Source organism: Glycine max, chromosome 4, assembly GCF_000004515.6.
Source record: "Glycine max cultivar Williams 82 chromosome 4, Glycine_max_v4.0, whole genome shotgun sequence".
NCBI classification, from domain to species: domain Eukaryota; kingdom Viridiplantae; phylum Streptophyta; class Magnoliopsida; order Fabales; family Fabaceae; genus Glycine; species Glycine max.
In genome coordinates, this window is record NC_016091.4 from 8,201,902 (window position 1) to 8,211,655 (window position 9,754).

The window sequence follows — 9,754 nt, forward strand, 5'->3', positions numbered from 1 at the left end:
GTGGATTCGTGGAGTGAAAAGGGGACAAGGGAGGGGGTTTGGTTCGAACACAAGAGTGTGGTGAAGAACAACACATATGGGTTAGTTGACCCCATCCCAAACCAAAAAACAATTCACTTCACAAGGTCACGTCATGCATGATATGATACAACCATTCACGGGGCCACGCCACGCCACGCGCACAACGCTTGAATTGAAGCCTACTGTGATTTCATCATTGTAAACTTAAATGCCTTGCGTGCACTCCCTTCCTCGCGGACGTATGAATCAAACCACTCACACACACACCCGCAACCGCAATTCATTATTTTGCCTCTTTTGTTGGCTTTCTCCATTATTTTATGCACTTCAATCAAGGGCATATATGTCAATGCATGCTCTATATAATTCAACTCCCGTGCTGTCTTGTGGGTTGGAGTTTCCACATCCACTTTCCACCTTTGACTGTAGCCATTCACGCTTGTTCCTCTCTTCTTTGTCCTTCCTCACACTTTTCACTCTTCTCCCTCTCTCTCTCTCTCTCTAACTTTTCAGTTATAGGATTCATCTCCAATCTCCATCTCTTCTCAGTTCTCTCTCTATTCTAAGTAAGTTTTTCATTTTATGCATACACCGTGTTTTTGGTTTCCCAGGCTAAGGAAAATTTATTGGCAATTCTGGAATTGGTATATGGTTTTTGTTCAACAGGTCAAGGATTAGTTTTCTTTTGTTAAGTTTGGTGTTCGGGAATTTTTAAGTTTTCTTTTTGTTTTTTTTTAAAAAAAACTTCAGTTCAAAATTGAGAACTTGTTGCGTGGATTGAGCTGAGTCTCAGTTCCGTAAGGTTGATGATTCATGAAAAGTTTTAATATTTTTGTTGTTTGGTTTTGATTATGTTGATGGGGAATAAATGGGTGGTTTCTGATGTGATAATCATGTTGCAGGTTGGTGAGTAGTTTTTGAGTGAAGGAGTGGCTTTATCTTTTTGTGGGTAAGGACACAGCAGCATGCGGTGGTGGCCTAGTCTTTCTGTTGATGTATTCCGCAAAGGGATTTCGTTGAATCTGTATTGCAAAGTGATTCTGTAATTTGTGTGGTGTGATTTAAACCTTTTTTAATCTTCTCTTTAAGCCGTTTCCATGGGATCCAATTTCTTGGTTGTTCTTCCTTGCTACGTCCGTCAGATCAGCTGAAGGGTAGCATTAGCAAACACAAATTCATCTTTCTCTCTAAAAAAAATTCGTTAATTAGCCTTTTTTATTTCCTTTTCTAGGAATGTTGAGTTGTACCAGTTTGTTTAGTATTTTTAGGCATCGTTATTTGTTTTAGTCAAATTCAAAACCTGTTGCACTGGCGTGGAGGTGATCAGATTAATAATTGTCCTTAGCAAAAGTGTGGTTCTTGCATTTTGAATTGAAGAGGGTTGGGAAAAATAGTTATGGTGTGCCAAGCAGCGAGTCAAACGAGATTTCGGGCATTGAAACATGAAAATGGAATCGCCGGGAGCTCCACCATTATAGTTAGAGTTATAGCATGCTTTCAACCTCTCAGAGAATGCCAGGTATGTAATGTGATCCAACTTTCAGTGGCCAACATTTTTTTTTGTTATATTATTTGTGCACATAGAGGGCGAGCCCTGGTACAGCGGTAAAGTTGTGCCTTGGTGACTTGTTGGTCATGGGTTCGAATCCGGAAACAGCCTCTTTGCATATGCAAGGGTAAGGCTGCTTACAATATCCCTCCCTCATACCTTCGCATAACGAAGAGCCTCCGGACAATGGGGTACAAAGTTTTTTTTTTATTTGTGCACATCTTGTGATCTGCAAACTAACATATCAATAAATGTTAATTTTTGTGTTCCAGGCTGAATATTTCCGTCATTTACTCAAACCTGTCACGTAATTGTTTTGCCTTGCTCCGTTTCGGTGGGTTCAGTCGGTTCTTTTATTTGTTTTCTTTGTTCGTGAAACAAAATACCTTTTGTAACAAATAGCTATTGAGTTGGAATCGTTTTTTCTTCAGGTATATTTTACATTATTGCTATTGTTATTATTCATTCATCAAAGAATGACTTTAATGTTGTTTAATTATTGATTTTATGGTACATGTTTCTGTATTTTTTAGGTGATTGTTCTGATTGAATGGGAGGAGATTGTGGAACCTGGGTACCGCATCTGCAATTTGGATGGCAATCACCAAATTTGAATCCCCTTGACATGGGGAAGCCAGTTGGTATTTCTGCAGCTATGAACCCTGGCTTTAATATGGTCTCTAGCAATGTGACAGTGCCTGCTTTCGTGTCCTCTGCACTGCCTCATTTGCAGTTAGGGCATTCCTATGAACCCAGTGGTTGGTCTTATTGTTTGCCCCCCTTTCGACAAGGATTTTCCCCTGCTCTGAACTTCAATGCTGAGGGAAAAACCCCTGCTGACCATGTGAAAACTTTTGGGGACAAAATTGGTCCCTATGGTGAATCCAGCTCCCATCAGAAACAATTTCTTGTTATTGACCAGACGGGTGGTCAAACGACTATTGTTTATAGCTCTATGTTTGGGAATCCTGATGAGTGCCTTGCTTCTTGGCATTCAAAACTGCATGGTGCTAACTATTTGAGGGGGAATGAACCTTCTTTCAGAAGAGATTTGAATTTGAATTTGAACTTGAAAGTGAATATGACTGAGCCAACTTTGGCTCATAAAGTGGATGAGAATCTGAAAACCAGCATTGAAAGTGAGATGCATGAAGACACCGAAGAAATTAATGCATTGCTTTACTCGGACAGCTATGGTTATTCTACCCAGGATGAGGATGATGATGATGAAGTTACTAGCACAGGGCACTCTCCGAGTACAATGACCACTCATGATAACTGTGAAGCCTTTAGGGGGGAAACCGCAGAAGAAGTTGCGAGCATTGCCGGGAAAACCAAGAAGAGGAAGCAATTGGATGGTTATTACGATGACATACAACTCATTGATACCGGCAGCTCTCAGAATCTGAACAAGTCTTCTGCCACAGGAGATGATGCAGAATCGAGATGTTCTAGTAATAACAACGAAGGATCCTTGTCTGGCAATAAGAAGATGAAAAAGGATAAGATACGCGACGTTCTGAGTATTCTGCGGAGCATAATTCCTGGTGGGAAGGATAAGGATCCGGCCATGCTTCTCGATGATGCCATACATTGCTTGAAAAACTTGAAACACAAGGCTCAAGCGCTCAGACTTGATGCCTTGTAAGTTGGAGAATTCTTACCCACACACGTCGCTATTTGTCATCTAAATAGTGTGTACTTTATTGTGTAAGTTCTGTTGATTTGCTTGTTGTTCATACTTCATGGAGTCTGCAAAATAAACAAGGACGTGGTTGTCAAGAAGTTTGTGCTCAGCAACATATATAGGTGTTACGTGTGAAATACTGAGTAAAGTTGTCTTCTGAAGCCCTTTCTGAGTTGGATTGTGTAAGGAAAGACGGAAGTGTTCAGTGTATCAAGCGCAATAAAGGAAGTATGAATCATTGGTCCGTGTCTTAGACTAAAGAGAAAGTAGCACTCATACCATAGTATGGTGATTGGTGAGTGAACCATTTTGAATGAGAAGGGTGTTTGTGGTTGGTTATTCCAGATAAGGACTCAAAAAACGAGCGAACGCTGATATGGGGCCCAAACTTGCTTCCTCTTTTTGTATCCTTGTCATGTTTGATCAGATGAAGAATTTTTTTTTCACTGGCTGTGAAAGATCGAGGTAACTTGGTGCAGTTGGCCGGGCACACTCGTTCACAAGTTTCCTCCGGGATAGTTACTGCAGCAGTGTAGTGTAGGACGCATGTGGGAAACAGATATTTGTGTTCTCTGAGTTGTGCCCTACTTACTACATTTATGGGTTTGTGTTGTGTGTATCGTTATTGGTGTATGACTATGGACTACTTAAAGGATTGGATGATACTATCTCGTTGGTTTGATGTTATTTAATATGGATGGTGTTACTGTTGTCTTTTTGCTTGTATATTTACGTCGCATGCATGCATTTATCATATGAGAAAGTGGCGTGTTTTTAAATTTCTGGTCTTGCTAAACGAAAATGCATTGAAAATTAAAGGTGAGAGTGCACTAATAATATTTTTAATGAAGTTTTTATAAAACGTGTTATAAATGTGTATATACTGAAATTTTTAATGTATTCTTACTATCAAGCTTTAACATTTTTTGTTTGCCCAATTGAATTTTTTAACTAATTTCTTTACATCATTATCGGTGAGATCTTTAAAATATTATTAAATGTTATTTGGATGATTCCTATGTTGATGAGAAGTTATGTCCGGCTCCATGGTGATATGAAGGGGGACCACAGCGGTGAATTATTAGGGAGAAGGGTGCATTTATTTGTGCGTGAGAGAGAATGAGGCACGGACGGTGAATAAATTGAATAGTCATGAGTCATGAGTAAGTATCAAACAAACAAAAGAAAGAATCTTGTACAGTGTTTTGTGGAAGGAACTTCATTGATCTTCTTCTGCAGCGCATTGGAAACCTACCATTGCTTGGAGGCTGGACCAACATGCAGGATTAGTAGGTATGGGTAGGAATGGCAACGGGCACCGTGAGATAGAAAACCTGTTGGAGCAAGGAAGAGAGAAAGGGGGAAAACTGTTGTACTAAGTTGCACACAGAACAAAAGAATAATAGTCTTTTTCTTTAATGGAAAATTAATTCTCTTTGTTTATTCAACCACACACTCTATTCTTACAATATAAGAGTACTTATTTATATGTACTTACCAATTCATAATTTCATTAACCCCTAATTACATTTATGAATTATTTCTAACACCCCCATGATTCAAAATGCAATATTCCAACAACAGACAATAATAAAGCTGGAATTACTTAATCAATCCTAAAGCTCTAGAATATTCATCATCATTCTCAGCTCCTTAAATCTGTTTATCTTCAAGGCTTTTGTGAAGATATCTGCCAACTGAATTTCTGTCTTAGAGTGAACCAACTTGATTTTTCCTTTGATTATCTAATCTCTTAGGAAATGAAACTTAGTTTCAATATGCTTAGAACGACCATGAGAGACTGGAATTTTAGCAAGGTCAATTGCTGACTTGCTGTCAACAAGTAACTTTACAGCATCAATAGTAACTACTCATAATTCTTCTAGTAATGAGGACAACCAACAAGCTTGACATGCTGCTGAACAAGCAGCTATATACTCTACTTCACAAGTAGAGAGTGCAACAACATCCTGTTTCTTAGAGCACCAGCAACAACATCCTGATTCTTAATAAGTAGGTTAGTTTGATCTGCTTCATTTAAATGTGAACCAAAACCAACTAAAATGATGGATATATTCACCTATACAAATGATTATAGTTATATTTATTTGGGTTTAATTATATTATTTTCCTGAAAATTGGGGTAAATTTATCTTTAATCCTTCAAATTAAGAAAAAAACCATTTTAGTCTCTCAATTAAAAAATATAATTCCCGAAAACAAACAACAGTAACAAAAGTGGTGATGTATACTTGAAAGTGAATACGTGTCAGATCTAAATCATGTAAGCACTTTAATCGTTTTCAGTAACTTTGGTTCGCTTTAAGTTCTAAAATTGAATTTATCCAAAATTTTAAGGAATAAAAATAAAACTAAGCCTTAAATATTCAATAATAATCTCAAATATTTTAAAAAAATCAAATAAAAATGACTTCCAAAATATAAATTATGAAAATTTTACATATTTCCGAAATATTCACGCGTATAAAAATATGTTATAAAATAAAAAAAATACCATAACATATCGACGTGTATTAAAAAATGTGTAAAAAAATAAAGAAATCCCAAAAATGGTGCACGTTGGATATGTGCGTAACTCCATGATATCTGCTTCAACGGTAAAAAAAAAAGTTAACTAACATTACTTAAAGTTTTTTTTTTTTTGAGAAACATTACTTAAAGTTAAGCAATTAAGAATTTTTAGTGAAGATATTTTAAATACTTTAACCATTTTCATTAACTTTGTTTGGCTATTAAGGTCTACTATTTTTTAAAAAAAATTAAGAAATTATAATATATAATTGATTAAATTATAATTTTGATCTCTTTATAATTTTACATCTACAATTTAGTCTCATTATTTTTAAATCAAAACATTTAGTCTCGTATTTTTTAAAATAAATAATTTTGATTCTTCTATTGGTTGATCATTTAAAATCAAATATTGAGTTTTATGTGATATATTAGTGTTGAGGAATGACTTATGTAGGCAAGGTGATTGATGTAACACTTATGTAATAAAGAATTAAAGAAAGTAAAAAAATAAAAAAGGAACTTAGTAGAAATTAATTCACAAAAGATAAAGTAATAAACCACTAAAATATTTGTTTTGTTTATTTAACTATATAAACATTATTTTATATGTATAATGAGTTAATCATTAATTGTTTTCGAGATATAAAAATTTATAAATTAAAAAAATAGTTAATATATAATTTTTTTATAGTATTTTGTATATTTTTATCTTGAATAATTTACATATTTTATTTTAATTTCTTAAATTAATATATAAATTATTTATATAAATTATTACATGTTAATATTTTTGTTTTAACTGTAATAAATTATTTAGTAAATAAGTTTTTAAAACCAATTATATAAATCAAGAAAATTACATAAATTAATATATAAATTATTTTATGTAATTTATGAAAATTATGTAAATTTATTTTTATATATAAATAATACAGAATTTATTTTAATTATAAAAGTAATAAATTTTTATTATTTAAATTTTTAGATTATTTAAATATTATTTTAAATTTACGTAATTTATATAAATTACATAAATAATTTTTAAAGTTAATCTATATATAGTTCATGTATTGTTTTAAAAAAAATTATAATAAACTTAGAACAATTTTTTATATATAATAATATATTAATTTGTATTAAATTAAATTTTTACAAAATAAATAAATACACGTGAAATTAAATATATTTAAATATTTAATATTTTATTTGAATTTAAAAAATTTTATAATTAAAAAAATTAATAACCCTCCAATAAGATAGTATTTATAACATTAATTAAACAAAATAAATATCTTGTTTTATCTTTAAATTAAATGTCAATAAGTTTTACTCTTTTTAAATTCTTTTTTTATTTTTTACTTTATTTAATTCTTTATAACATAAATATCATATCAATCATTTATATAAATGTATCGTTAACATCAAACTCAACATTTGACTTTAGACAATCAAACAACAGAATTATTAAAATTATTTATTTTAAGAAATAAAAGATTAAATATCTTGATTTAGAAATAGAGGACCAAAATCAGTGATTTGAAATTATAGAGAAATTAAAATTATAATTTAACCTATTTATTTTTAATTTAAGAGACTAAAAATGAATTTACCCAAAATTTTAAGGATTAAAAATTACTTATAAAATATAAGTTATGAGAATATGAAAATTTTACGTATTTCTGAAATATTAAAGTTTTTAAAAGTATTTTTTCTTAAAAATTAAAAAAAATACGAGAACATCTCAAGTATATTAAAAAAATGTAAAAAAAAAAAATCCAGAAATACAAGTGCAGAGGTTCACACTGGATATGTACGCATTTGACCAAAATAGATTAAAAATAAAAATTAATTATTAAAATGGATTAATCAAAAAATATTTATGAAAATGAGTGATTTTTATTAGAAATGTAAGAAGCATCTTAAATAACATTTCATATTTTTTATTTGTCCTGTAATAAAATGCATCACTCTAATATATTTTATTTTATCATATATTTAGCAAAATACATGTTCAATGACTATGTTTCTTGTGTAATATTTCTTTCTAAATTTCTCTTATTATTTTATAAATAAAACGTTGAAAGAAAAAAATATTAATATCTTAAATATATAAAAAATATTTTTGCTTTTTTACTTATAATTTAAGTAAAAACAGTAAGTCAAAGTGACTAATTTCACTTAAATCTAACTTCTTAATTTTTATCAATGTAATCAATGATTAAAAAAATATAAAGATTTTCAATTTTGGGTTTTAATAAAAAAAAATATGGGACTACAATCAGTTTTTCTCGTGAATATATACTCTTTCTTGTTTTTTTCCCAATGTATACCATTTTGTAAATGATCGTGACCAAAGAGATTTGAGAAATACAAACTCAAATGAACATATTTTCTCTCCTTTTTGTTTTTTTTAATTTAAAATATTATATTATATAATTTTTTAAATTGATTTTAAAATTACTTATTTATTAAATTAAATTTTATAATTTTGTTTTTTATTTTTTTAAAAGAAAAATATATAGATAAAGAAAAATAAAAAAAAATGGATAAAACTAGAGTACAATTTTTTAGTTATGTTGTATGTAATTTTGTAGTTAAATTTATGTGTTGTAGATATTTTTTTTGTTATGTTCGTTAATTAAAAAATAAGAAAATTAGTTAGTAGTATTAAAACAAATTAGAAAACACAGTGAAAAAAATAATTGATACATCTATCTTATAAAATAAACATAAAATTTCAAAAAGTGTAGTAACTAACATGATAATCGAAAATAATAAAACATATTAAAAAATACAATTACAACGCAAATATGACTAAACCAATTATGATCTGAAATATGTTGTGCAAGATACATGTCTTCTCCTATTTCGATCACTGGTCAATAATTGGAGTGTGCTAACACCTTTAGCACGTCTTCTTCATTTTTCAATTTTGTTATCTCATATTCAATTAAATTTTCTGAATACTTAGCATGACCTAGTTGTCGAAAGAATAATCGTCTAATCAAGTGTGATTCGTGAATTCCATAAGAGGAATCCTTATAGGTGTAACTTACTTGATTAAATATTTGAGTAAATCTTATTGGATTTGTTGTAGTAAAGGAGTAATCCTAAAACCTACCTTGACGTTCCACGTCTACATACTTGTATCATGTATCATGAGTAGGAGTCATAATTGATTGAAGAAGAAGCAGGTTGAGTATAGCATCTGATGTTCTGATCGTGGTACATAATAATTCTATTGGACCAACACACTAGTATTGCGTATTGCTCATTGCAAATCAACATTATGTAAACATCATTATCATTTTTTTCGTAGAGATTAAATGTCCACTACACATTACCTTATTATATACTTAATCTATCATTTAATTTAATAAATAAGTAATTTAAAAACCAATTAAAAAATTATATAATATAATATTTATATTTTAAATTAAAAAAAAAACAAAAAGGAGAGAGAGTGCATTTACGTTCATTTAAGTTTGTAGTTGTAAGAGTGGTGTCAATCAAAACACAAAGTCCAAAGTAGTGTAGAATGAGAATTAAATTGCAAAAGTGAGTATATTGAAAAAAAAAACAGGAAAAATAGTGTATTTATGAAATAAAAAACTGACTACCTGTAATCCAATTTGTAGAAATCAAAATACCTAAGAATTGCATATATATATTTTTTTTAGTTTTATCTATTTGATTTGTATTGATTCCAATGAACTTGAAATAATAAAAAACAACTCTTATTTTTCAGATAAAATTTTAAAATATTGAGTAAAAATATGATAAATTTTAATCATTAAACATATATTTTACATCAGTTTAACTGAAATTAAATTAAATAAATATGTGACTTACAAGATGGATCATATTATAATAACACCTAGGATAAACAAAAAAAAATATAAAATGCCTTTCATGGTATTTTTTACATTTTATTTATCTGACAAAAAATTAACCCATTTTAA

The 9,754-nt window shown here is 30.0% G+C and overlaps 1 protein-coding gene across 3 annotated transcripts; it reads left to right on the forward strand.

The window, feature by feature from the left end:
- LOC102668102 (transcription factor bHLH143) lies at positions 1-3,949 on the forward strand. 3 transcript variants are annotated; one of them, XM_006578204.4, is made up of 4 exons: positions 1-587; positions 924-1,540; positions 1,843-2,001; positions 2,104-3,949. In XM_006578204.4, the coding sequence occupies exon 4, from the start codon at positions 2,121-2,123 to the stop codon at positions 3,216-3,218; it is 1,098 nt and encodes a 365-aa protein (XP_006578267.2). In that variant the 5' UTR covers positions 1-587; positions 924-1,540; positions 1,843-2,001; positions 2,104-2,120; the 3' UTR covers positions 3,219-3,949. The 3 variants fall into 3 exon arrangements, with proteins under 3 accessions (XP_006578267.2, XP_040870823.1, XP_025983988.1); XM_026128203.2 differs by lacking the exon at positions 1-587 and adding an exon at positions 615-687; XM_041014889.1 differs by having other exon boundaries at positions 355-587; positions 924-2,001.
- The last annotated feature ends 5,805 nt before the right edge of the window (positions 3,950-9,754 follow it).

Excerpts from the sequence above, each read along its gene's own strand:
- LOC102668102 (XM_006578204.4), top strand. The coding sequence starts at position 2,121 with ATGGGAGGAGATTGTGGAACCTGGGTACCGCATCTGCAATTTGGATGG.